The 27079-nt window shown below is 48.7% G+C and overlaps 3 protein-coding genes across 3 annotated transcripts; 1 reads left to right on the top strand and 2 right to left on the bottom strand.

Moving 5' to 3' along the window:
• Positions 1 to 9265: 9265 nt before the first annotated feature.
• LOC117853055 (uncharacterized) lies at positions 9266 to 11968 on the bottom strand. The gene is made up of 3 exons (XM_034735412.2): positions 11508 to 11968; positions 10784 to 10890; positions 9266 to 10323 (listed from the first exon to the last, which is right to left on the bottom strand). The coding sequence occupies exons 1-3, from the start codon at positions 11931 to 11933 to the stop codon at positions 9579 to 9581; spliced, it is 1278 nt and encodes a 425-aa protein (XP_034591303.1). The 5' UTR covers positions 11934 to 11968; the 3' UTR covers positions 9266 to 9578.
• Positions 11969 to 16394: 4426 nt separating this feature from the next.
• On the bottom strand, positions 16395 to 20329 carry LOC117853054 (probable methyltransferase PMT25). The gene is made up of 7 exons (XM_034735410.2): positions 18613 to 20329; positions 18363 to 18512; positions 18014 to 18284; positions 17819 to 17929; positions 17281 to 17728; positions 16985 to 17179; positions 16395 to 16875 (listed from the first exon to the last, which is right to left on the bottom strand). The coding sequence occupies exons 1-7, from the start codon at positions 19990 to 19992 to the stop codon at positions 16659 to 16661; spliced, it is 2772 nt and encodes a 923-aa protein (XP_034591301.2). The 5' UTR covers positions 19993 to 20329; the 3' UTR covers positions 16395 to 16658.
• Positions 20330 to 22558: 2229 nt separating this feature from the next.
• Positions 22559 to 27079, top strand: LOC117851889 (MADS-box transcription factor 16). Its single transcript, XM_034733800.2, has 7 exons — positions 22559 to 23008; positions 23126 to 23192; positions 23321 to 23382; positions 23505 to 23604; positions 24085 to 24126; positions 26405 to 26449; positions 26623 to 27079. The coding sequence occupies exons 1-7, from the start codon at positions 22821 to 22823 to the stop codon at positions 26806 to 26808; spliced, it is 690 nt and encodes a 229-aa protein (XP_034589691.1). The 5' UTR covers positions 22559 to 22820; the 3' UTR covers positions 26809 to 27079.

The raw sequence follows: 27079 nt of genomic DNA, 5'->3' as shown, positions 1-27079 counted from the left end.
CTCGACACATGACCGGTGATCACAGATGCTTCTCCAGCCTCACCCCGGTGATGACCAAGGAGTACATCACTTTCGGGGATAATAGTAAAGGTAAGGTGTTGTCTGAAGGTGTTATCAAGGTGAGTGAGAATTTCATACTCAAGCGAGTTGCTCTAGTTGATTCTCTTGGTTTCAATTTGCTCTCTGTGTCGCAACTGCTTGATGATGGTTTTGAGGTCCGTTTTAAGCAAGGGACCTCAAGGATTTTAGACTCTCGAGGCGATCTTGTGTGTATGATCGTCCCTAAGGGTCAAGTGTTTCGAGTTGATTTTTCCAAGTCATTTGGTCTCTCTCGGTGTTTAGTGGCTGGCTCATCTTCTGAACTTTGGAAATGGCATAGGAGATTGGGTCATTTGAGCTTTGATTTGCTTTCCCGCTTGAGTAGTTTGGATCTTATTCATGGTTTGCCCAAATTAAAGTTTGAGAAAGATCTTGTTTGTGCTCCCTGTCGACATGGGAAGATGGTTGCTGCTTCCCATCCACCTGTGAATCAGGTGATGACTGAACATCCAGGCGAGCTGTTGCATATGGACACTGTTGGTCCAGCTCGTGTTTGTTCAGTCGGTGGGAAGTGGTATGTGCTTGTGATCGTTGATGATTTTTCGAGGTATTCATGGGTTTTCTTCATGGAATCTAAGGATGAGGCATTTCCTTTTGTTTGAGATTTGATCTTGAGGTTGAGAAACGAGCGACCAAAAGATGTCATGAGAGCTATCCGCAGTGACAATGGCACAGAATTCAAGAACGCTCGTTTTAAAGCCTTTTGCAATGATCTTGGTCTTGAACACCAATTTTCTTCACCTTATATCCCTCCTCAGAATGGTGTTGTTGAACAGAAGAATCGGACCCTTTGTGAAATGGCTAGGACGATGCTTGATGAGCATAGGACTCTAGAAAATATTGGGCCGAAGCCGTCAACATTGCTTGCTATGTGTCCAATCGAATCTTTTTGCGAGCTTTCCTGTAGAAAACTTCTTATGAGCTGATGCATCGACGTTCCCCCAAAGTGAGTCACCTGAGGGTGTTTGGTTGCAAGTGTTTCATTCTCAAGCAAGGAAATTTGGATAAATTTGAGTCTCGTTCTACGGATGGGATTTTTCTTGGTTATGCTTCTCATAGTTGTGCTTATCGTGTGCTTAACCTTGAAACTAACCGAATCCTGGAAACTTGTGAGATTACATTCGATGAAACTATGCCTTGCACAACTCCTGTCTTTGAAGTTGCAGGTGAACATGAAATGGGGCAAAGCATATTTGAGGAAGAGGAAGAGCGTGTAGATGGTGGTGAGGAAGAGGATGATGAGATTGACCGAGCTCCAGTTGTTGCACCTGTACCTTCTACTTCAACTACGAGAGTTGATGGCCCTACCTCTACTTCCACTACTTCAAGCCATCAACCAGTACCACTACAGGATGAAGAAGAAGAAGATCAGAGTGATCCAGCTACTGTTGAGGGGGAGGCGACTTCAGAGCAAGAGGCTCCACGGCACATTCAGCGTCGTCATCCTCTACAACAGATGATCGGTAACTTACATGAACGCACCACTAGGCACAGCTCTAGGCAGATTTCACACTTTGCACATTCTGCATTTGTTGCCTCTTTCGAACCCCGAGATATTGGACATGCTTTATCTGATTCAAATTGGGTTAATGCCATGCATGAGGAGTTGGAGAATTTTGAGCGAAACAGGGTTTGGGTTTTAGTTGAACCATCTCCAAATTGTCATCCTATAGGAACAAAATGGGTTTTCAAAAACAAACAAGGTGAGGATGGGTTGATTGTGAGAAACAAAGCGAGGTTGGTTGCCCAAGGTTTTAGCCAAAAAGAGGGGATAGATTATGAGGAAACCTTTACCCCTGTTGCCCGTTTGGAAGCAATTAGAATCCTTCTAGCCTTCTCCGTGGCTAAAGGTTTTAAGCTCTTCCAAATGGATGTGAAAAGTGCCTTTCTAAATGGTTTCATAGAGGAGGAAGTGTATGTGAAACAACCCCCTGGTTTTGAGAGTCCTAAATATCCTGATCGTGTTTTCAAACTCCAGAAAGCTCTCTATGGCCTAAAACAAGCACCCCGAGCGTGGTATGCTAGATTGAAATCCTTTTTGCTTGGGAATGGGTTTGAAATGGGATCAGTTGATAAAACACTCTTTCTCCTCAGGCAAGGCAATGACTTATTGATTATTCAGATATACGTGGATGATATTATCTTTGGTGGTTCTTCTCATGCTTTAGTTGCCAAGTTTGCAGATGACATGAGCAGGGAGTTCGAGATGTCGATGATGGGTGAGTTGACCTTCTTCCTCGGGCTACAGATCAAGCAAAGCAAGGAAGGAACCTTCGTGCACCAAGGGAAGTACACGAAGGACGTGTTGAGGAAGTTTGACATGGTTGATGCTAAGCCACTCTCCACACCCGTGGGTACGACGACGGCACTAGATGCAGATGAAGATGGTGAACCAGTGGACCAGAAGGAGTACAGAAGCATGATCGGCTCCCTCTTGTACCTGACGGCAACGAGGCCGGACATACACTTCGCCGTGTGTCTGTGTGCTCGTTTTCAGGCTTCACCGAGGACATCTCACCGTCAAGCAGTGAAGAGGATCATGAGGTATCTCCGCTTTACCCCTGAGTTCGGTTTGTGGTATTCTGCCTCCTCGACACTCACGCTCCGGGGATACTCCGATGCGGACTTTGCTGGGTGTCGCTTGGATCGCAAGTCTACCTCGGGTACTTGCCAGTTTCTCGGTTCGTCTTTGGTCTCTTGGTCTTCTCGCAAACAATCTAGTGTTGCTCAGTCTACCACCGAAGCTGAGTATGTTGCTGCTGCTAGCTGTTGTTCTCAGCTTCTTTGGATGATTTCCATTTTGAGAGATTTTGGTTTGGATTTTACTCGTGTACATCTTCTTTGTGACAGCATGAGTGCCATTAGTGTAGCTAAGAACCCCGTTCTTCACTCAAAAACTAAACACATTGATGTGAGATATCATTTTCTGAGAGATCATGTTGAGAAAGGGGATATTGACCTTGGCTATGTTGCTACCCAAAACCAACTCGCGGACATTTTCACCAAACCCCTGGATCAAGCCACTTTTGCTCGTTTGCGAGGGGAGTTGGGTGTTTGCTTTCCTTTCTGAGTTGGGTTTTTGGAGCTTCTCTTGTATTATACTTGTATCATTTTTGTACAAAACATGGTAGGATAGCCACTTTTTCATGATAACTTTGAGTTCTTCATGTATATCTTATCATGCTATTTTTTGTGATATATTGTGGTGGATGATACATATGAACATGATGTCATGCTTTACCTTAGTTCACATTTGGGTATGGCATGTTGTTCATCTGTATCATTTTAGCTTAGTTTCCATGCTTTTTGTATCATTTTGCATTTTGTATCATGTTGCACTAGATGAGCTTCTCCTATATATCTTGTGTACTCCCTTATGCTACTTGTGAGCTAGTGCTGTGGTTGGTGATTTTGATGCAATGTGCAGTTATGCTCTTGATGATATTGTACACTTGTTGAGATAACTGTTTTTGAAATTTAATGCTAAATTCTACTCTATTAACTTGCTTATCACCCATGAGTAGATGCTTGGTTATGGTTTGCCCTTGGTTGAATACTGGTTCCATATCTAGCTTCTGTTTGGAATTCGTGTTCTTTTCAATTGGGTAAAAGATCTAGGTATCATTGCAAATGTTTAGCCCATGATGCACCCCTTGGGGAAGCATGGCTTCTTTGTGCCGCAAAGGCACTTCATGTATTTTGATTTGTGTGAATACTGAAAAGAAATATGCTGAAAACTTCATAAATTCACCAAGTTTTTGTGCTTAATGTGATATTATTGCTTGCTTAGTTGTTACAAGATGTTTACCAAAAGAAGTAGACACATGGTTTCAACAAGCTTTAAACATGACTTGTGATGCATATGTGGGTGTTTGCAATGATCTCTTGTTGAGAATGGATTTTCCTAGTATGAGCTCTTGATGGACTAGTCTATTCTTGCTTGAGTGATTCTTAACTAGGTGAATGCTCATGTGGTGATCTTTTTGTACATTGCTAAAACTTGATACTTGTTTCACCTCCACTGTTGTAACTTGATATCATCTTGTTGGCGATGCTATTGTTTCTTATGATCTATCAAGCTTTATCTCCCTAGTAGCCTTTGAGAGTGCATTGTGATATATTTGAGAAGCTTGTTAGGTTCTGCATTTCCATGGCATGCATTTTGTGCTTTCATCCTTTTCTTGATGGTTGCATTGTCAACAAGGGGGAGAGAAATCTACACAAATTCTTTCATCTATCAAGAGGGAGACTTTGCATGTATGCATGTTTTCAGGGGGAGTGCATATGTTCAGGGGGAGTATTTGTGAGTTGTTGATGTGCTCTTGTTATGCTCTTATGCTCTTGTACCGGTCGCGTTGAGCTGTTTACCTCTTCTTGAGGAGCCGGTTTTTGATTTGAGTTTGAATTTTCATGTGATTGGTGTTGAGCCCGTTTCTGCCTCTTCTTGAGGGATCACATGATTTTGTCTCAGTTGTGTAGAGCCGTTGCCCTTATCTTAGGGGACTGAGATTTTTGATTTGAGTTTGGATTTTCATGTGATTGGTGTTGAGCCCGTTTTCTGCCTCTTCTTGAGGGATCACATGATTTTGTCTCAGTTGTGTAGAGCCGTTGCCCTTATCTTAGGGGACTAAGATTTTTTTTATTTTGAGTTTCTTATTTTTCTGTTTCAATACTATGAATTTGTGGGGTGTTGTCAATGCACTCATCAAGGGGGAGATTGAGGACCAATGGTGGTCACCCTTGGATGATGAGTGATTGACAACGTTGTGTTGGTTTGATGTTGCTCTTGGCTTGTGATGTGCAGGTGTAGGATGCGACGTGGCGGTCGACGGCGTGCGGTGAAAGTCAAGCGAAAGGTTCATGCCGATGGACCAAGGACGGTGAAGGATGAACGCGAGTAGGCTTGGACCGATGGACCCGAGGAGTTCGGGCGAAGTCACGGGCGGTCCACATGGTGCACGGAATGGCAAGAGGGCATGACACGATGGAGACGGCGTTGGTCGAGTCAAGCGGGAGGCTTGGCGGAGGCCGGACACGCGTCAATGGACGGTTTGGGTGGTTTGGGCCTCAAAACCACCACGCAGGCAGGTTTCCCGGTTTGGGCCTCAAAACCGGGGGCGAGCCCGGTGCGGCCGGAGCTTCGAGAAGGAGGGCACGTGGCGTCATCGCGAAGCTTGCGTCGAGGCGAAGCAAAGTCGTGAAGGCGGCGTGTCCGTCCGATGCGCGGATAAAAACTTGGACCAAAATGCCCCTGCGTGGGTAGTTATCTTAGTTGTAGCTGTAGGGGTAGTATAGTCTTTCGTCCTGGACTATAAATAGGGATGGGGGCTGGTTATTTAAGCACCTCCTGGCTTAGCAACTCATTATCTATTTGCTTAGAGGCTAGTCATGTGCTTAAAGTGAGAGGAGAGAGGGGGATTAGGGAGTGATTACTCTTTTCTCTTGATTTCTTCATCTTTAGTGGGTGGATGAAGGGAGGAGGCTAGTCCTCATCTTGTATAGAAGATGTTCTCGTGATTTAGCTTTATTTGTTGTCTCAAATCGTGCTAAATCTTTGATTCCCAAGCGTTTTTCTTTTTCCCTATTTTCGGAACTATTTTTGGGGATTTTTCGTTCATCACGTTTGAGCCCGAATCTCATGAGATTGGTTGAAGGGAAATGTTGCTAGGACCTTGGAGAGCATTCGTGATATGATCCCCTTTCAAATCCCTCACGAATCCGGCTTGATTTTGAGTTTTTCCCAAATCGCGTTCTTGAGTTAGGGTTTCGATTTTCTGTAAAATCCGTGATGGATACTTGAGCTTTTTGAGATCTTTTTCATGGATCTATTCGCACTTGTGGTTGCGCATCTATAGCTCAAGTTTTCTCTCGATTCATGGAATTTTGAGGGAGTATTTTTAGTTTGAAGATTGAGTGGTGTTCTTGGAGTTCTTGTTTTCCCTCTGTCTGTTCGTGCGCAGGAACACGGAAGGGAGGCAGCTAGCGAGCCAGAGCAGCACGTGCACGCGGGCCAGCTACAGCAGGCCCAGCAAGGCGGCCCAGTAGGTAGACAGGTGCAGCAGTGCACTAGGCCCAGCTTCGCCAGGTAGCAGCTCAGGACGCGAAGGAGGCCAGCTAGCAGGCCATCTGGGCATTCGAGCAAAGCAGACCTGCAGGCCCATGCACGAAGGAAACCAGGCCAATGCATGCACCAGGCCTACAGACATGCGCCAAGCATTGTGAGTCTTCTTATTTTATCTTGTCTTATTTAATTCATGCAACTACCAGTAAAGTTGTTTAGCACTTTAATCACGTTTGTCTTTTGCTAACAATGTCTAGTGGTTAATTAATTAATTTTGTCTCTTGCGTTAATCATTCTTAGTTTATCAATTGCTAATCCTTCCATGCCCACTTAAGTAAGTGATTAATAGTGTTCTTGTTTTGTCTCATCCGTGCAAATTTGATAGAATCGATTCATGCTATATTTTCGTTGTAATTTGTGCGTCTCTTATCGTTCCTAGGGTGAGCTAGTCACGAGTTGACTTGCGTCATCTTGACGATTGAACGCACCGTGTGCTTTGGGGTTGCGGTTGGGACATAGGCCTTGTTTTCGTTGAGAATTTTTATAGGCTCCCATTCACCCCCCTCTGGTCGCCCCTTCGGTCCTTCAGTTTCCATGGCAGATCTGAATCAGTTTGTGTAACTGTGCACAGGAACACCTGTAGAAGGCATTGAAACCCGCGACTATGTCATTCTTAACCACAGGCCAAGCTGATTTGTAGAACTCAGAAATGAACCCGTCCGGCCCAGGTGCTTTCTCGTTGGGCATCATCTTTACCGTGTTCCAAATCTCAGTCTCAGTGAATGGCACTTCAAGATGCTGCAGGTCTGCTGCTAGGAATCCCAATGCAGACAGGTTGATGAAGTCTGTTCTTTGCACCCGTGAGCCCAGGATTTCAGAGAAGTATGTGAACAGCACAAGTTCTTTTTCCTCCTGAGTAACTGCTAGGACACCATTGTGCTCCAACTGAGCTATGAATTTCTTTTTGGCTCTGTGGCCACACTGCATGTGGAACAGCTTTGTATTAGCGTCCCCGTCTCTGAGGTAAATCATTCGCGATCTCAGTCTTGTCATTGTCCTTTCAAGGGAAGATAAACCGAGAATTTTACATTTGAGTTCCTTCCTTTGGCCTGCCTCCTCTAGGGTGAGCTGTCTCCCTTCCTGAGCTCTATCCAGCCAAGAAACCAGAGTTCTGGCCAGCAGCAGCTGCGACTTGATTTGGCCAACTGAACGTTGGCTCCAGCTCTGCAACTCGCGTGCCGTGCTTCTAAGCTTGAGATCAAGAACAGTGAAAGGGTCTGACACTCTGGGTGGGCACGTCCAGCCCCGTTGCATTGCCTCGAGATAAACCCGCAGCTTGATCCACCATGCTTCAAAATGAAACCGAGTTTTGGCGCTGAAGGAGGCGTTCGTTGCAAGGAGGAGAGGGCAGTGATCCGACATGTCTGAGGAAAGCGCCTGCAGGAATGCACCGGGGAACATCATCTCCCATTCGACAGAGACGAGGACTCTATCGAGTTTGGCCATAGTTGGGGTCACGCGCTCGTTACTCCACGTATAACGGCGCCCATGCAGGTACATGTCCTTCAACTGCAAGTCGTCCACCAGCCTTCTGAAACGCCCACCTTCGGTTCAGGTTTTCGTTGTTGTTGTCGGTAGCGTTTAGGATGAGATTGAAATCTCCTGTTTTTACCCACAACGGCGTCACTAGGCTGTGTACCGATCGTAGCTCCTCTAGGAACTCAAGCTTCTCTGCTTCAAGCTGTGGCCCGTACACAGTGGTGAGACTCCATTGATCATCTGACGTGCCCAGGGCGATGTTCACAGTGATGGAAAACCGGCCAGTGTGAACGGTGTAGCATGAAACCTCCGGGCCTCTACACGCGACGAGGATGCCACCACTTGCACCCGTAGACGGGAGCTGCGCGAAGCTTGTGAAACGTAAGCCAAGCATCTCGCAGACAAGAAAACGCGAGACGTCTTGCAGCTTGGTCTCTTGGAGACACGCCACTGTTATGTTTGAGTCTCCTACCATCGTTCGCAGTGCGTCTCTACGGCAGCGAGCATTCAACCCACGAACGTTCCAAACCAAAATGTTGTGATTTTATTTCAGAGTATTCTTTTTTACTTAATTGAATATTAGGCTGGTCCATGGAGGATTACAACAGAGAGGGAGCAAACGGGCTCGGTCACGCAGTGAGGGCGGCCGACGCCTGAGCGGTGAGCTGTAGCAGCTCCTGATCAGAAAGGTCGTTTGCAGCGGGGAAGATATCTCGAAGAGCAGCGAAATGGTGTGGCTGCATGGTGGACACCAAGAACTTGTCGAACTCCTTGTCAGTGATCTGGGAGGCTTCCTGATCTTGTGTTATGATTCCTAGTTTCTTCATTGCGAGAATTTCCCCTTTCTTGGACGCTCTGACCGCCGTGTTCAGAGGTTGTGCCGCAAGCCTGTTGCTGCGCCGCTGCGTCGACGCCGGAGCGGTCCGTCGTGGCGGCTCAGTGGCCAGCGGCGGTTGGATCTCCATGCGAACAGAGGCAAGGAAGGCCGCCGTCAAATCGAGTTCTCTCTGAACAGTTGAGCCTTGAGAGCCCGCTGTTGCTCAGGATGCTTCAGCTCTTCCCGACCCAAGTCTTCAGCAACAACTTGATCTCCATTTTGCAATAACAGCTTCCAGCGAATCCTTGGCGCTTCTCTTCCTAGCTGACACAGCACAGCAGGTTCGTGACACAGATGCACGGTTCTGCTTGAGGCCTGGGGGCTGCATCATCGTGCGCGATGAGGCCAGCGCCGTCGGCGAGGTGGAGAAGCTCCTGAGGTCGCTCCAAGAACGACGAAGGGAAACTCTACGCTGAGAAATTGGCAGCCGGAGCTGATCGAGGAGCCCTCGTAAGAAGTGGGTACATGGTTTTGCAATAGCATTCATGTTCATAATCACTGATAGAGAATTTAGATTATTAGCAAACCGAACGCTGATGATAGTTACAGATTATTCCTACTTGCGTATCTTGGGCGCCAAAGGTTATATGAAACATATGCTCAGTTAAAACATGTCTTGCATCTGGTAGGGCAGCTCAAATTGCAGCCCAAAAACAACAGGTTGGCCTGGACATGAGTACACCAACACAGCTCCACAAAGCATACAAAGCTAAATTCAATTGCAAATCCAAGGTATCAGAGACCGTATAGTGATGCATGCAAATTTATATATCAGCTGTTACAACAATGAGGTGATGCGTTTGCAGCTGCTCAAACAAACTAATTGAGCAACCACTAAAATAGTAAAAATCAACCAGAATTTTGCTCCAGTCATGGCCCGAGTGTTGGACCACAATGACATTCTTCCAATCTATACCAATACAAGTTAAATATTTCCGACTTTTCATATATTCCATCTTCCCAAAAATTGGCCCTGCAGATCTCAAAATTGGTGGGGAATTATCAGGCATTACTAGCAGCTACCCCATTCGCTGTTGTTGTCTGCAGTGCACTCTCTTTTCTGTAAAGTGGTACTCTTCCACCGAGTTCCTTCAACCTCAATACCATGTCATGCAGCCATTCGAAGGTGAGTTTGTTCTGCTTGTTGAGTTCCTCCCTCACCTCTGGATGCACCCTGAACCAGTCCCCCAACATCTTGTGGACATGAGATCGAACCATTCTCCACGGCACAGGGTACTGCTCACACAGCTTCAAATATTCGATCACTAGATCAGCCTGGTCCAAGCCGCTATCTCCATTCTCATCACCATCGTCTTTCCATTCCTTTGTTCTGAAACCAGCAAAGAGTGCTGGATTTTCTAAAAGAGTTTCAGCTGAAAGCACACCATCAGCACCAGTATGTTCCAGGCAGTTGTTAACATCCTCCATATGGCGAATGTTTCCATTTGCAAGAACAGGTACTCTTAGAGCATCTTTGACGGCCTTGATGGCATCCCAGTCAGCTCGAAATTTCTTCCCATCCTTTTCATCTCTTGTCCGACCATGGACAGCCACAAGAGAAGCACCAGCTTCCTCGAGCATCTTTGCATAGGCTAATGTATCTTCCAACCGTGGAAATATGCGAATCTTAACAGAGACTGGAACATGAAGGTTAGCTGATAGATTCTGCACAAGGGATTTTACTAGGGGAAGGTTGTCCATGAGAAATGCTCCATAGTTCCCCCGTCTTGCAATACGCTGCGGGCATCTGCAAGGCAATACATTACTGTCAGTCAGAAGGGTATGGGTATAATATTTTCAAGTAATACTAATATATGCAAGATGAAAATGAATTGGTATATGCTAGATAGAAATTAACTGTGGAAGATTCATCGTTAGTGCTCTAAGCAAAGCTAAGAAAGGAGCTAGGAGCATAGGTGACTAGAACTAAACTTCAAAGCATAGCAGATTTGTAGTCACAGTGTACAAACCATGGCCTAGCATGGTGGCTAATTCTTTTCCACATTGGAATCACGGGTGTATCTCTAATATCACGCTTGAGGTACCACTAACAAGGTTACTCAGAGACTATGTTCAGAAGAAGTTTATATCAGCAAACTATTTGAGCCATTCCAAAAGTGGTGTCAATTACAATTACAATAAGGTAAAAGATAAGTAAATATGAAGAAAATTAATCAGTATAACAGCACAAGGAAATTTTGCATTACCCGAAATTGATATCAACATAGTCGCAATATGGTTCCACCATCTTTGCAGCTTGTAACAAAATGTCAGGGTCATTTGCACAAAACTGAACAAAAAGTGGACGGTCCTCCTGTATAAGTTTAAAGGAATGTAAGGGCCCGTGCAAGATAAATACAACTCATAACCAAAAAATAACTGTGTAGAATAACAAGAGAATACACCTGATCATGTAAATAACTGTCAAATAACCCTCATGCTCAAACAATTGTTACCAAATACAGCAATTCTTCGCTTATCATGTTCAAACATTGGCTCCTTCCACTTTGGAAGTTTTTAAAATCAAACTGCAAAACTGCCTAATCTTATTTGTCTCTACGCCAAAGCAATTATTGTATCAGCTTGTACTGCAATGGCAAGTAAACTAACCATCAAATAAGGCTAATGTTCAAACAATTATAACAAATTACAGCAATTCCTCCCTTCTCAGGTTCAAACATCGGCTGCCCCACCCCCAGCTACCACATAAATTGGGGAAATCTAAGTAACAGTCGAAATTCCATCAAACTGCAAATCTGGAAGTGTTTTGAAATCACTACAGAACTACTTAATCATATTCGTCTCTACACCAAAGCAATTACTGTTTCAGCTCGCATTGCAATAGCGAGCTAAGCATGTACCACTACCCTTAACTTAAATTCCATCCCAGTAGTTACGGTGTCGGACTGGAAACTGTCAAGCGTCAGTTACCTTGCACGTGGTAAACTCCATGGACCTGTACTTCTCGTTCTCGGAGAAGATGCGGGAGTGGAGCATGGGCGTGTATGCCGCGTCGGCGCCGTAGCGGCGGCACAGCATGCGGAACGGAAGCTCGGAGTTGTCCACCATCGGCGCCACCATCAGCCGCGGGGCTCCCAGGCGCCTCCAGTGCGACCACGCGCGCTCGATCCTCTCCTCCGCGGAGACCGGAGGCCGCGGGAGGGGCCGCGCCGGCGCGACTTCCTCCGCCGCAGCGGCAGCTGATTCCGCGGCGCTGGAGCAGAGGTCCTCGTCGGGGTCGGCCGCCGTGGCTAGGTGAGCGGCGTCGGCGGCCGGCGACATGGCGGGGCTAGGGTTTAGGGAGCGGAGGAAGCGGCGCGGGCTCGGGAGGTGCGGAGCGAGTCGGCGCAGTGGCATGCGGTTGGGTGCGGCGGCGATTCCTCAGATGTGGGCTGGGTCGCCGGGTCGGGTCTCGGATTTTTCTCTCGGGAGCCGTGTCCCGGCCGGTTAAGATGACATGACGGGCTCATATATCAGTGATGGAAGCAGTGGACAAATGTAAGTGGGCCTTTTCTGGCCCAGCTGAACTTCCCACATAGATTGTATGAAGGCCCATAAATTGTTAGTGAGGTTTTCATAACAGCCAGTCATTCATTTTATTCTTTATATCATGTCATAAAAGGCTCATAAATTGTTAGTGAAAATTCATACAGCAAGGCATTTTATACTTTCTGGCATGCCATAAAAGGCCCATAAATTGTTAGCGAGGCTTTTTTGGCATACTACTGATCCATGACGTGCATTATCATTGAGAACCAAAATAATTTCAAAGCAACGAAATGCTTGAGAACTGAAATAACTTCAACGCAACGAGAGGATCAGAGGAGCAACAAAAACATGGTGTTTTGTGACATCAGACACAATTTTGAGCCACATTGAGAGACAACATCAATTTTTATTGTTCAGATCATTAATCTGGGTTTGTTTCGTTTGAGAGTTGTCATGAATTAAATTGCAAACAATGATAAACACATTACATTTAGAGGTTGCAATTTGATTCTAGCACTGTAGTTAATTTGCTAAAATACAATCAATTTGAATGAAGTCAGTGATTTATATATTTGCATAATCTTAATGATTTGTTTCCTAACTACATACGCATTTAGTAGGCGGCTCTGATGATATTGACATGATACTAAATTGTCCTTTTGCATCTGCATGATGACTTCGATGCTGTGAGCCTAGAAAGGTGACGTAGTTCGTGTGCACCATGACGACACTGCTTGAGCTCCTCGCTGTCGAGCCACATTGCCGCCTTCTTCCTTATTTTGTGTGAGGGAGTAAAAGATGTGGCAATAGTAGAGAAAGACGACTTTGATGCTGGGAGCCTGGGAAGGTGTTGTAGCTCGTGTGCGCCGTGACGTTACTTGAGCTCCTTGTAACGTCCCCAAATTTAAACATTTAAAAATTAGGGCCTTTTAAAATTTTCTAAAACACATTTAACATTAATTCTTTTTTTCTCCCCTCATGATTAAATTTCTTAGAATACATCTATCTAAGCTTAAACATTACTTGATTGTGTATATGAGTACTCTAGAATTTAGAAGTAATCCAAAGCTCTATTCAAATTTGAAACTAGTTCAAATTTAAACTTAAACCACATCAAAACCTCTTCAAACAAATAAACCCTTAACGGGTCACCAACCTCCCTTTCACCTCCTTCGATCCAGCCGGCCCGGTCCACCTCCACCTTTCCCTCCCTCCTCCACACGGCATAAGCAGGCCGAGGCCTGCAAGCCTTGCGGCCCAACCGGCCTAGCCTAGCCCGCCACCTCCCTCCCTCCCTCTTCTGCCTTGCACCGTCCGTGCATCCCCCCTTCTCCCTCAACACCGCTGTCGTCCGGATGCGCCTCCCTATTTTGCGATGAGCGTGCCACACAACCACAGCCACGCCTCGCCCACTCCCTCTGTCAGGATTCTCTCCCCCTCCCTCGTAACCTCGACCACCTGCACCCGCACGCGAGACGCCCCGACCCTGTTGCGGTGGCCGCTGAGCTGATCTGCCTGCCTCGACCTTCCCCTGTGATGCCGAGGAGAGCGTCACATGTCCCACACTACCCTCCACCACCCCGGCCACTCCTCTGACACCAGGAGCCCTCCTTCACCTCTCTGACCCGCGTGCCTGTACGCCATGGCAGCGCGCCAAAACGCTGCCGCCATGGCTAGCCGCTCGACCTTATCTCCCCACCCTCGTCCTTATCCGCGAGCTGAGCTCATCCAGGAGCTCAAACTCGTCCGCTGGAGCCTCCCCGGGGCTCTCCCCGGGGCTATAAATAGCTCCCCCCCCCTTCTCCTCTCCACACCACCACCTCTCCTCCCTCGCCGGAAATTAGGAAATGGTGCAGCGCCACCTCCACCCGCTGTCGTACTCTATCTCCTAGAGTCGGGTCAGGTCAAAGTCGAGGCCATCGCACTGCCCCTAGCCACCTTTTTCCCCGCGTTGCAGCGCCACCTTGCCGGCTGCTAAGCGCTCACCCGTCGCCGCCGCTCAACCCTACCGCCACCACACGCCGTCGCTCTGCTCCAGCCACCGCGCTACCCCCAAAGACACCCCAGGTAGCCTCGTTATGCTTCCCAAGTCTCGATTCAAGCTCTCTGCCCTCACCAGCCCCTCCTCCCCTTCTAGCTGCCATAATGCCCAACTCCGACGAGCCTCCAGCGTCACCCCGGTCGGCCATCGGCTTGATCGACTGCACCAACACATGTGCTTCATCCTCCTGATCATTTTTCCCCACTCTTATCGCAATCTCGAACCCCCGCCAAGCCGCACTCCTCTCCTAGCCACGCCGCCGCATGAGCTCCGGTGAGCCCTCCCGACCGACACGGATCTCAGTACGCTCTAACACCTACCCCACCTGCCTCGCCGTAACCACCCGAGCTCAAAAACCATAGCACATGCCCTCAACCCCATCCTATAGCCGCTGGCGTGGGGAGCTCCGGCAAGCTCCCCTGCCTCGCCACCGCACCCCGGCACCTAACCCGAGCGGCGCCCTGACGTGGCACCCACGTGGTGGCCATGCTGGCGCTGGCCCCACACGTTGGCCTCACACACACGCCACACCACCAGCCTCGTCACTGCCCAGTCAGCACCCCGCATCCCCGTGCACACGATCCACTAAGCTGCCCTCTCCATCTCGCCCTAGTTCACACGTCCACCATCCCGGTCCATAGCACATGCCTTGCTGACCCCACAGACCTAGCCCCACCTGTCAGCCCCTCAACCAGAGCAAAAATGCTAGGTACACATGGCCAAGAGTACCCCAAAATGTTAGTAAACCATCCCAAGGGACCACAGTGGGCAACGGATGGACTAGAGCAGGACCTTCGCAGAGTTCCAGGTCTGGCCAGCACGGGTCATTGGTTGAGGTCCGTAGGGCCTGGTGGCATTGTATGCCATGTTATGATGTATCTTTCTTTCCCGGGATAGTGTCCCTGAGTGGATGTGGAATGACCCCTGTTTAGGCCTAGAGTTGTCCCTGGATGGAGGTAGAGGATGTCGTCCAAAGATGGATGCCAGTGGGTATGGGTCTCGTAGGGTAGCACCACCAAGGCTTTGGTATGGGCTACCCAATCGTATGGGTAAGTATACAGGCTCTGCAAAGTTATTAAATCTATTTGAATAGTCGAGGTTCTCGGTCATGAACTCACATGGTCAAAGCTCTCTTTGATTAGTCACAACCTTTTGTATAAGGTAGAGAATTGGGGGCAGATGACCATACTTTTGAGATAAGCAAGATCCTAACAATCGATGCCTTTAAAACATGGGAAATGGCAGGGAGGCTTCGTTTCCCCTCCAGAACCAAAATAACATTATAATAATTAAACAACTTTCCCTTAAAAAGCCCCAACGGTGTTACACATTTTGCATGCAATTAAACTGCTGCATATAACCCTAACCTATCCTTGTTTTACCTTACATTTCACTAACTTTTCAACGTTAAGATACTTGCTGAGTACTTCTAACAAAGTTACTCAATCTTGCTTGTTTTGCTAAGTCTACTAGGGAGACAAGTTTTCATCTTTCCACTGCATATTGATTGTTGCCTGCTACTCCTTAAAGTTGAAGATACACTGGCATAATCCCATCTATTTTCTTTTCTTCTTACTTTGATAATCATTCCGCTAACGCTGGTGCCGGATCCTAGTCCAGGTAATGTCACTGTAATGCTTAAGTTGGGACGTCCAAGGGGCGGTCCCCACACTCCTCGTCGTTGAGTCACTGTAATGTCACTGTAATCATGATGATGCTTCTAAGCCTAATGAGTCACACGTTGGGGGACTGGTTCAGGGTGCATCCAGAGGTGAGGAACTCAATAAGCAGAACAAACTCACCTTCGAATGGTTGCATGACATGGTAATGAGGCTAAGGAACTTGGTGGAAGCGTACCGCTTTACAGAAAAGAGAGTGCACTGCAGAGTGCAGACTACAGCAAATGGGCTAGCTGCTAGCAATGCCTGACAATTCCCCATCAATTTTGATATCTGGGGCACCAATTTTTGGAACGATGGAATATATGAAAAATCGGAACTACTTAACTTGTAGTAGTGTTAGTATAGATTGGAAGACTACTTATTGATTGAACTATTTTTGAGATCAGCTCATTGTTGTAACAGTTGATCCATAAACTTGCATACATAAGTTTCAAAAAAAACTTGCATACATCATTATACGGTCTCTGATACCTTGGAGTTGCTATTGAATTTTGCTGTGTTGGTGCACTCATGTCCAGATCAACCTGTTGTTTTTTTTCCAGGCAGCAGTTTGGGCTGCTCTACCAGATGCAAGACATGTTTAATTCAGCATATATTTTATATATCATTTGGCGTCCAAGATACACAAGTAGGAATCTGTAACTACCATCAGCATTCGGTTTGCTATAATAATAATCTAAACTCTCTATCAGTGATTATGAACATACTGCAATGCTATTGCAAAACCATGTACTCCGTACTCACTTCTGATGGACGTGTTATTCGTATGTAACATCTGCAAACCTAAGAGAGGAGAAAGGAAGAGCCCTAACTATCTTTGAGTTGGAGACGAACTGCTTGCCATCCTGAAATGGTCGGTCAAGGGGTATCTTATGAGGGCTCCTCGATCAGCTCCGGCCGCCAATCCGATTTCTCAGCGTAGAGCACCCCTTCGTCGTTCTTGGAGAATGTCAACCGCACGTGCCAGTGAAGCGACCTCAGGAGCTTCTCCACCTCGCCGACGGCGCCGGCCTCATCGCGCACAATGATGCCGCCCCCAGGCCTGACCACCCTGTCCACCTCGACCACCACCGGCAGAACCGCGCACCTGAACAAAGCACACGATCGTCAAGCCAGAAATTTGGCAAGACTGAACCAGGAATTGCTGAAACAGAGTAGTAAGTAGCAGTGTACTGAGCTGAGCTGTGATGGCTGACCTCTCTTTGATCTTGGAGAAGAGGTGATCGGCGTGCAGGAGGTCGTAGGTTCTCGGGTAGGTGCTGAAGGACTCGCACCAGTCATGGTAGATGCCAAACAGCCCGCGCTCGAAGATGATCGGCAGCGTGTCGGGCGCGTCCACGTTCACGACGTTCATCACCCACACCTTCTTCTCCCGGAGCGCAGCTGCGAACCTGAGAGAGAGAGCCATGCCGTCAGCACGGTCAGAGCACGTCACCAATGGCAATGGAAAAAGAAATGCTGGAGCGACGGCTGACGGGTTTCTCCTATTTACCCTCCATATGCGGCTCTCATGTCCATGACGTTCCTGACCCTGGACCAATCGATGCCCAGGCCGTTGAGGTAGGACCTGCCGACGACGCGGCGCCAGTGCTCGTAGTCCACCGTGAAGTCATCCGGCTCCGGCTTCCCGTACACCCCGGCCCGCGCGGCGTCGAGCCAGTACGGCGGCGTCCGCACCCGCCGCGGCCACTCGACGGGCCACCGCGCGCCGCGCTCCGACGGGACCGTCGGCACGCGGTGCATGCACGAGTTGAGGCGGATGTACCACGCCGCGTTGGCGTCGTCGTCGTCGCTGCACATCGGCGGCTGCTGCCGCCTCCTGCCCTCGTAGCACTCATTGGACGTTGGCTTGCGGTAGAAGGCGGCGCCGATGCCGTTGAGCCGGTCCTTCTTGATCGCCGCCAGCTCCCAGCACATGGATTTCGTCAGAGACGTCATCGCTGTATATACAGGCGAGCAAGAAATTTCCCATTAGTCATGAGCTGCCTGGCTCTGATCGACCAAAGGACGTCCATGGTGAGCAAACGTGCCTTTCCAGATCTCGACGTCCTCCGGCAGCTTCTGGTACACCGGCGTCGCCGACCAGACAAAGAAGCCGCCGGGGCGCAGGACGCGGTTCAGCTCCAGGAGGAGGGCGCCACCTACACGTAGTCACAGTCACACAATGTTGTCGCATCGTCGGCAATGATCTCATCAGAACGGAGTGGGAGGGGGCGACGGCGTACCGTCGGCGTGCCATGGCACGCGGCACCGCGCGCAGTGGACGAGGTCGAATGCCTTGCTGGGGAACGGCAGGCGCTTGGAGCCCATGACGGCGGAGATGGCCGGGATCCCGCGCTCGAGCGCCATCTGCACCTGCGCCTCGTGCTCGTCCTTGGGCGCGAACGACACGGTCGCCACGTCGCGCTCGAACAGGTAGCCGCCGAAGCTCGCCACGCCGCAGCCGACGTCGAGCACCACCCGGGTGTGCTTCCCCCACGCGATGCCGCGCACAGACTGCAGCTCAATGAAACCAAATAATGAATGAGCTCTGATCGTATCGTTCGACATCAATGTTGCTGGCTGAGCACCTACCTGCTGAAGGAAATCGATGTAGTGCAGGGCGCCATGGATGAACTGCGTGCCGCCGCCGGGGAAGGTGAGGTGCTGCCCGCTCACCTTCACCCAGTTCTGGTGACCCTTCACCTCCACCAGCTTCGTGTGCGGCACGTTGCTGTACCATATCTGCACGTGCACGTCGTCGCCATGACACGACACACGAGTTAGCAGTGCAAGCTGGGCATGCAACAATGAGCGTGAGAAGAATTCACCGCCACCTGCGTACCCTGTCTCGGCTCTTTGGCCACTCGATGGGCCGGCGGTATCCGCCGGGGAGCGGGACGAGGCATGTCGGGCCCTCGTCAGGGCAGTGCCGCTCCCGGTGCTCGTACCGCCGGAAGTTCTCCGGCCGGAGCTTCTTGATCGCCTTCTCGTTGTCCAGGCACGGGATGTAGTCCGCGCCGGCCTTCACGTTGCACACCCGCCACTCGTGCTCCTCGCCGCCGTCGTTCTCGCTGCTGCTGCCGGCGTTCTCGTCGCGGCGGTCTTTCTCCCGGTGGGACTGGTCGGCCTGCGTCGCCCACGCCTTGTGCTCCTCCGTGCGGGCTTCGCCGACGAGCGAGTCCTCCACGCTGCGGCCGTCCTGGCTGGCATTGCCGTCCGCGTCCTCGGATACTGCCGGCTTGTCGCCGTCGCCGCCGTCCCCATTCTGGTCACGGAAAACCTCGCCGCCGCTTGCGTCCGACACCGACGAGTGCACTTGCTCTTCGTTCTGCGGATGTTCATTGCCGCGCTCCTCCTCCGGCTGACGCTGCTCGCTCTCCTCCCCCGTTCGTTCGTCGCCGTCGATCTGGGGCTCCTCCTGCGCTTCCCGGCGAAGGCCCCCGCCGGCGGCCTGCTCGTCGAGCGCGCTCTGCTCCTCCTCCCTCTGCCTTTGCCCCGCGTTGCTCTCCTCCTCGATGCCGCCGTCCAAGTTCTTCTCCTCGACGGCGGCGGCCCGAGCCTGCTCGTGTGGCATCTCCAGCTGCGGCTCGCGACTCTCTTCCAGCACGGCCTCTTGCTCCTTCGCCGCGTCCTCTGCGTTCGCCTCGCCGCCGCCGGCCACGGTGTCACCGTCCTCGCCCTTCACGTCCTCCATGGCCGCCGCGGAGATCCTGTGCTCCTCCTCCATGCCCGCCTCGTCGGAGCCGCGCTCCTGATCTTGATCGTCCGGCTTGGCGTGCGGGTCGTCCAGCACGGCCGCCGCCGCGACGGCGCTCTTCTGCTGGGGCTCCACCTCGGTGAGGTTTTCTTCGTCTTGTACTCCTCCTCGGTGAGGCTTCCCGGCGGACGCGTCGCCGTCCGCCCCCGCCCCGCGCGGCGGCGCCGGCGCGGCCCTCTCCCTGGTCACCTCGTACGCGAACGACGACCGCGTGGTGTGGCGGTACGCGGTGACCGTGCCGGCCGCCGCGTCCCCGTCCCCCGCCGCCGACGACGACGACGCGCTGGAGGTGGACGTGAGAAAGTAGGCCCCCGCGACGCACAGCGCGACGAGCAGCGCCGTCGTGGCGTAGTAGACGCACGCGGACGCCGCCGCCGAGGACGACGACGACGCCGCGCCGCCGCCGCGCTTCCCGCCGGCGCGCGAGCCCCGGGAGCCCCCTGCCATGGACGACCGATCCCGCATGCAAGCAGAGCAGATGGGATTGCGCTGCCCCGCGCGCGCGGTTGATCTGTTACCAAAGAAAAGTTAATCTTGAGGAACTTTGGGCTAGTGGTTGATCAGGGTTTGTTTTTGGCGGAGTGACGCGTAATCTTGGGGACATGGGGTGATCCCCGCGCGTCGGGGTTGGTCGTGCGTGGGGATGACATGTGGGGCCAGCGCGCGGTAGTGGTGGGACGTCGACGAGCCGCGTTGCTTAACAAGCGGGGCAGTGCATGGGAGATGGATGGAGGGAGAGACAAGCGTCTCCCCTTCCTCTCGCTCTTTGAGACTTTGGCCTTTCCATGGTCTGCTCCGTGTTTCTTTTCCCTCTGTCCTTGTGTTTCATTTTATCTGGGATCTATCCTGCCACTGTCTCTTTGATTTCTTTATTAGAAAAGAAAAACCAGAATGAACGCCATGCAACATGTAGCTAGTGGCCAAAATACAGTTGTGATTGCAATTTGCTAACCAAAATGTTGCTAGGAAATGTTAAATCTGGCTAGCATTAGTAGCATATACCGAATTTTGGGAGATAAATATCTAAGAAACTATCTTAAATACCTAGGCGTGTCATGGCCACGACATAGCAAAACACATAACAAATTCTCTATCTTAAAAATTAAAATTAACTTATGAAAGTTATATAGTTGATATATAGAAGAACAGTTAGGCCTACTAGGCCAAGTCAAGGTGCCAAACTAGAACTTAAAACCCAAACAAAAAAAAAAATCTTGAAAGTTTCCGGTACCATAGTGCCGTGAAAGCACCATGCTTGCAGACATTTAAAGTTCAATTGAGCAAACTATCTTTGTAATTTCCTCCCAAGTAATTCATTCCCAACCGCACCATGTCAAAGTCATGCAAAAGAGCAACACTATACACTGTCCATTGAGTATTGAGGGCAAACCAAAAGAAATGTTAAAGGGAAATTCAAACAAAGCTAATGAATAAATAAAAACAAAAGCAAGTTGGTCCTCTTTCCTGTAGTCAGTGCAATGACACGTCACGTCCAAGCATCCAAAAATGGCACCATGAGACCAATAACTCATGCCTGGAACTGGAAAGTTCGCACGAAGGATTTCCTCTTCTGCTCACAGGCCGCATGATTGACCGAGCCGCTGCACTGCATCTGCATGCCCCCCAACCAACAACCAGGAAGCCATCTGCCCATCTCGTCCTGTCCGATCAGAACGGGTTACAGCTTAGTACAGAGTTACAGGTCGCGTAAAGGGCATGCCGGCAGCCATTTCTAAGCCTGCAAAAACTTGGATTCTCACCTACGGTTAGGTCACCATGGTTTTCCGTAGATGAAGGTACCAAAGGCAATTAGATGGACATGACCAGTCATGTGAGCTACTGAGCTACATCCTGCAGGTGGTTAATTGTAGCTGCTCCTTTTCTTTTTTTTTTCCTGTTTGACTGATGGGCAATGGGAGTTCTTCCTAAGCTGTACAGAAGTACAGAACCACCTTGCTTGAGACTTGAGAGTAGATAGCTAGTGTAACCTTTTGTCCCTAACCCTCACATGTTTAAAAATGACATGGAAACATGGCTCTTTAGATGATAAGAGTCGGTACATGAGCAGAGGGTTAGTCAAGTCAAGTTGGAAACAGGGGTTGTGGAGGAGCACGTGAAGTAGTTGAGTGGTGTATGATGCACTAAATCTTGCATGCCTTAATGATCTAAAGGCATGGACCGTTAAACAGGATCTTATTCAGCTCAAGTTTCTTTTTTTTAACCCCTGGAGACTAGTCGTCTCAAATTTTAGTTTTAGTTAGTCGCGGTATGTTTGTTTTAGCTTTGGTTTTTGGTAAAGTTGATTCTAAAATGTGGTTGCGGAGAAACCGATTCTAAAGGATGATTTTGGAAAAAGTGATCCTAAGGTGTGGTTGCGGAGAAACCAATTCTAAAGAGTGGCTTTAGAAAAGCTGATTTTGAGTTGTGGCTTTGAAGAAGCTGATTCTAGACATGGCTTTAGAAAAACTGATTCTGGATTGTCAGTTGTGACTTTAGAAAATCTGATTCTAGGTTGTGGCACCAAAAACTGTTTCTAGAGCGTGATTTTGGAAAATCTGATTCTAGATTATGGTTTTAGAAAATTTGATTGTATGAGTATGGCTTTCAAGGGGGGAAAAACAAATTCTAAACTGTGAGAATGAGAGATTGCCTTTTGCTCTGCGTTGTGTCCCTACTGGCAACCTCGCTAGCTTGAGGGTTCAGAATTGAGACCTCCGGGCAGCAGACGGCAAAGGCCAGCAAAGGAAAAGGGAAGAAAAGCCCGATGACGATCCGGTAGCCCAAACCGTGCTAACCGTTGTGCCAAAAGCCACCACGCCGCGGCAGCCGGCAGGAAGGTCCCTGAACCGCGCGACCGACCGATGATGATGGCACGTGGATCCATCGGAACGAGCCGAGAGGCCGGCCGGCCGGCCAGCCGGCGCTTACACCCACGCCGCGCGAGCGCGCGCGTCACGAGGCTGGGCGGGCGCGCGCGGTCACACGGCACGGGCGGGCACGGCGGCCCAGGCTTTTCACCGATTCGGCAGCCCCCGTCCACGTCGCAGCTCCACCGCTCGTCCTTTTGCCTCCCCGAATTGCACACACACGCCTTGTCCTTCACCGCCTCCGCCTCCGCCTTCCTCCTCCGCCTCCAACTCCTCCTCCTTATCACAGCGCACTCGCGGCTGCCTCTGCCTTCATTCTCCCCCCCATTTCTTCTCCACAGCTCTGCTCTCCTCTCCCGTGAACGACCTGCAGCAGCAGCAGCTATAGCCTAGCATCTTGAGAAGCTGGCCGAGAATCCCAACAAGATGGGGCGCGGCAAGATCGAGATTAAGCGGATCGAGAACGCGACCAACCGGCAGGTCACCTACTCCAAGCGCCGCACGGGGATCATGAAGAAGGCGCGGGAGCTCACCGTGCTCTGCGACGCCGAGGTCGCCATCATCATGTTCTCCTCCACCGGCAAGTACCACGAGTTCTGCAGCCCAGGAACCGAGTAAGCAGTGCTCATGATTCTCTTCTTCTTCTTCTTCTTCTTCTTCACCACCTGCTCAATTTAGCTTCTTCTGTCGGTGGCTGCTGTGTTCTTGATTGTTTGATTGACTGATTGCAGCATCAAGACCATCTTTGACCGCTACCAGCAGGCCATCGGGACCAGCCTATGGATCGAGCAGTATGAGGTGATTGATCCTTTCCCTCTCTTTTTTGCATCAGCAAACTACCTACTCGCTGCTTTACACCTCATCTGTCCATGAGATGATGAGATCTGAAACAGAATCCTGTGTTTTAATTGTTTTGACTTCTGCAGAATATGCAGCGCACGCTGAGCCATCTCAAGGACATCAATCGCAACCTGCGCACGGAGATTAGGTCAGCACGGGATCACTTTCCTCTTTCCTCTCTCTCTTTGGTTTTTCATGGGGATTTCTGAGGAAGATTGGGGATTAATTCGCAAAGTTTGGTTAACTTTGATGCTTGATTTGTGCGTTCAGGCAAAGGATGGGTGAAGATCTGGACAGTCTGGAGTTCGACGAGCTGCGCGGTCTTGAGCAAAATGTTGACACCGCTCTCAAGGAGGTTCGCCACAGGAAGGCACGTACAAACCCTAACCTTTTGGTTCATCTCTCCAAGCTAGATCTACCTCTTCTGCACACTGATGATGTCCTCTTTGGATCTGTTCATATTTCATGCTCCTTTGTAGATCTGCGTTTCCTGATTTGTTTGTGAATATTGTCTTTCATTGGTAGATCTGTGTGCGTTTTTTTTTCGTGAGTGTGAAGTTAACAGAAGATTTATGACACTTGGAGAATATGATACTCCTGGTTCATTCCTTAATCCTTATGGATGCATGCATCTATGTTCTATTCGTTATTTTGACATCAAAATTAAACAGCAACGTTTTGCTGTGACATTTGTTTTTGTGTACAAGGACTGGTTCTTGTTCTCAAAATAAAAGCTGGGAGAGAATTGACTGTAATTTAAAATCCGTGTACAATTTCATCTCATGCATGTTCATGTTTTAACCTTCTATATCTCCTTTTCTGATCTTTTTTTTTTCATTTGATTTTGCAGTATCATGTGATCACCACACAGACTGAAACCTACAAGAAGAAGGTAAGATTTAAATCCAAGCATTCTTGCTCCGTTGAGTATTACACTGCACATCCATTTGCTCATATACATATTCCAAGTCAATTGGGCAAGTTTAAGAGCTAGTTGCCCCAATTTGCCATCACTGCACTGCATAACCTCCTTTGCCTTCATCACTTGTGATCAGTATCTTAAGTTAGCCCAATCGACATGCTAATGTTTCCAAATCAGTCTTGTCATTATTGGTCAAAGTTTTAATTTGTCATTTCTCTCTCTTTTTAGTTTATTCAGCATTTCTTTCATGTAAACATAGGTGTATTCTTCGGTTAAATCAATTATTTTTGCAACTTAAATAAGATATACAAAACTGATAAATTAAATTTGCTTGCCACCTCTTCCTGTGTATACCTTTAATTTCTACTAGTGCATCTGCTATTCATACTTATTTAAGACTAAGAAAACCATGCTGGTATATGCAACTAACCCCAACCACCTTCAAAAGCTTTGTACTGCACATTTGACTATTCAAGTAGTGATCAAAGCAAATATCTGACAGACACCACCACGCCTCGAACTGGAACTTGCATGCTCTTGCCCAGTGTACATTAGCATGCATGTCTGTGCATTTCCACACTCAACTCCTTCTCCATGTTAATTCGAGGCTCTACTCAAAGTAGCTCCACGTTGTAGAGCACTAGTAGATCTTGGTCCATCTCATGTGCTCGATCGCATGCACGCACTCGTACACATGGTGTGCAACGCTGTATTCGACAATCAATAGGCTCATTGGTCTCTGTCTTTTAGAAGCTACAATGAATTGAGAACCAGAAAGCAAAGGACGCTAGTGTTGGGGCATCCTCCGTACGGATTCGTCTGCGTGTTTCTCCCGTTAAGCCTGCTAGCTTATAGACCGCTGCCTGCAGATCGTTGCTTATTTGGTCCCCCGGCTATCTTGGGGAGTAGCATGTCAAACACTGATTTTTATGATGTTGCACCGTAGCATGATACACCCACAGATAAGGACCAAAGTGGAGGCTTTATGGTTTGCAGGAGTATGGAAATGGAACCCATTAGTGTGGAGGTACTTTGGCTTGATTACTGAATGTTTGTAGTCTTTCAGTACACAGCCGTGCCACACGACCATTCATGTGTGTTGACTGAAACATGCATCCAGCTCATCATTTCCAAATCACCCACAATTTCACCTCGCGAGCTCTAGCCACCTCCAGTCCATCCCCACCACGTGAAGGACTTATGTTGTCCATCTCAGATATGCAGATAGCTCCTCTTCTCTTTATAAATGTAGCATAATAAACAATTAAACATATAATGCGGTTAAAACAATTATTGCTACAGTAACATATTTTTCAGAGTATTTTCCCCTTTGTGGAAACATTAATTTGTTTATTTCATGCTGTTAGAATATGTAATTGAGCTTAAGCCCCCCTCTCTAGGGTTTTCTTGTAGGATAGGCAAGGGTTCCTCCTAACCCTAGAACCCTTGCCTATATATGTGTACGTGCTATGCACCTCCATAATCAATCTATAATTTCCCTAGCCATATTTGCTTTCACGTGCTAGTAGCATTTTAAGAAACAAGCTATTGTTACCTGAAAACCTTGCTTTTAGTTAAACAAGATATACAAGTGTATGCTTTTAATTTGGTCATTGGACATGCATGAATAATGGATGGACCAATAATGTGTGTACGTTGATCCACTGTTCTTGTTGAGCATTTTATTGGTGATGAACACACATACACAAAAAAAATTTAAGGAACCATGAACACACATACATGGGACCATGCATACAGTAGCACCACACTACCGGATACTACCGATCGAGCACAGTACAGTGAGTGTTGTCTGAGCTGTTCCACATGAATTGAGCTAGCTAGGCATATAGTGTTGTCTAAATGACTGCACATTATTGCTCGTAAACGTACTTGCTTCTTTGCTACTCCCTCCGTTCCAAATTATAGATCGTTTTGAACTTTCTATGTTCATAGATATTATTATGCATCTAGATATAGGGTATATCTAAGTGCATAATAAAATTTATGAATCTAAATAAGCTAAAACGGCATATAATTTGGAACGGAGGGAATAGCTAGAAACTGAAAATGTACCAGCAGTGATGACGTTTACTCTTTATTAGGCTTATTCTCTACACCATATATGACGTCAATGATTTTCGATTTTTGTTATACTCCTACTTGATAGAGATCTGGTATAAGATTATATACAGAACGACCATTGCTTAACTAATTTTTTTTAATCCTGCGCATGCATATGCGTTTGCAGGTGAAGCACTCGTACGAGGCGTACAAGAACCTGCAGCAGGAGCTGGTACGTCCATGGTTAAGCAACTCGATCGCTAGCAAATTATTTTGTACTAGCAGTAATTAATTTTGTGCCACAATTATAGAATCTCTCGCAGATGCTGCGGTTTGTGATCGATCTGCTAGCAGGAATTTTTTTTCCGCCGCTTCATATGATCCTGACGTTTTCGCCGCGTGCAGGGCATGCGCGAGGACCCGGCGTTCGGGTTCGTGGACAACACGGGCGCCGGCGGGTGGGAGGGCTCGTCGGTGACGACGCTGGGTGGCGGCGCATCGGCGGCGGACATGTACGCCTTCCGCGTGGTGCCGAGCCAGCCCAACCTGCACGGCATGGCCTACGGCTCCCACGACCTGCGCCTCGGCTGATCTGATCTAGCTAGCAGTTGCCTGCTTGCCACGCGTGCAGCTGGTGTCGCTGCACGCCCAATGCAAAGCAAGTTCATCACGGAGTAATCGTCCAGGTATTATTGTAACGAATAAATGCAGAGCATGTACCGTCCGGCACCAGCTAGCTCTCTTCGTAGTACTGTCATGTAATGCATTATTGTCTGTGATCGTCTATGATTATTGTATCGTGGCACTATGTTTGTACTGTTGATTACATTGTTTGCAAATATAATGCTACTGTATTACTGCA

Source organism: Setaria viridis, chromosome 4 (genome assembly GCF_005286985.2).
Source record: "Setaria viridis chromosome 4, Setaria_viridis_v4.0, whole genome shotgun sequence".
Taxonomy (NCBI): Eukaryota; Viridiplantae; Streptophyta; class Magnoliopsida; order Poales; family Poaceae; genus Setaria; species Setaria viridis.
Note: the sequence above shows the minus strand (reverse complement) of the source record. Positions and strands in the feature narration are given on the sequence as shown.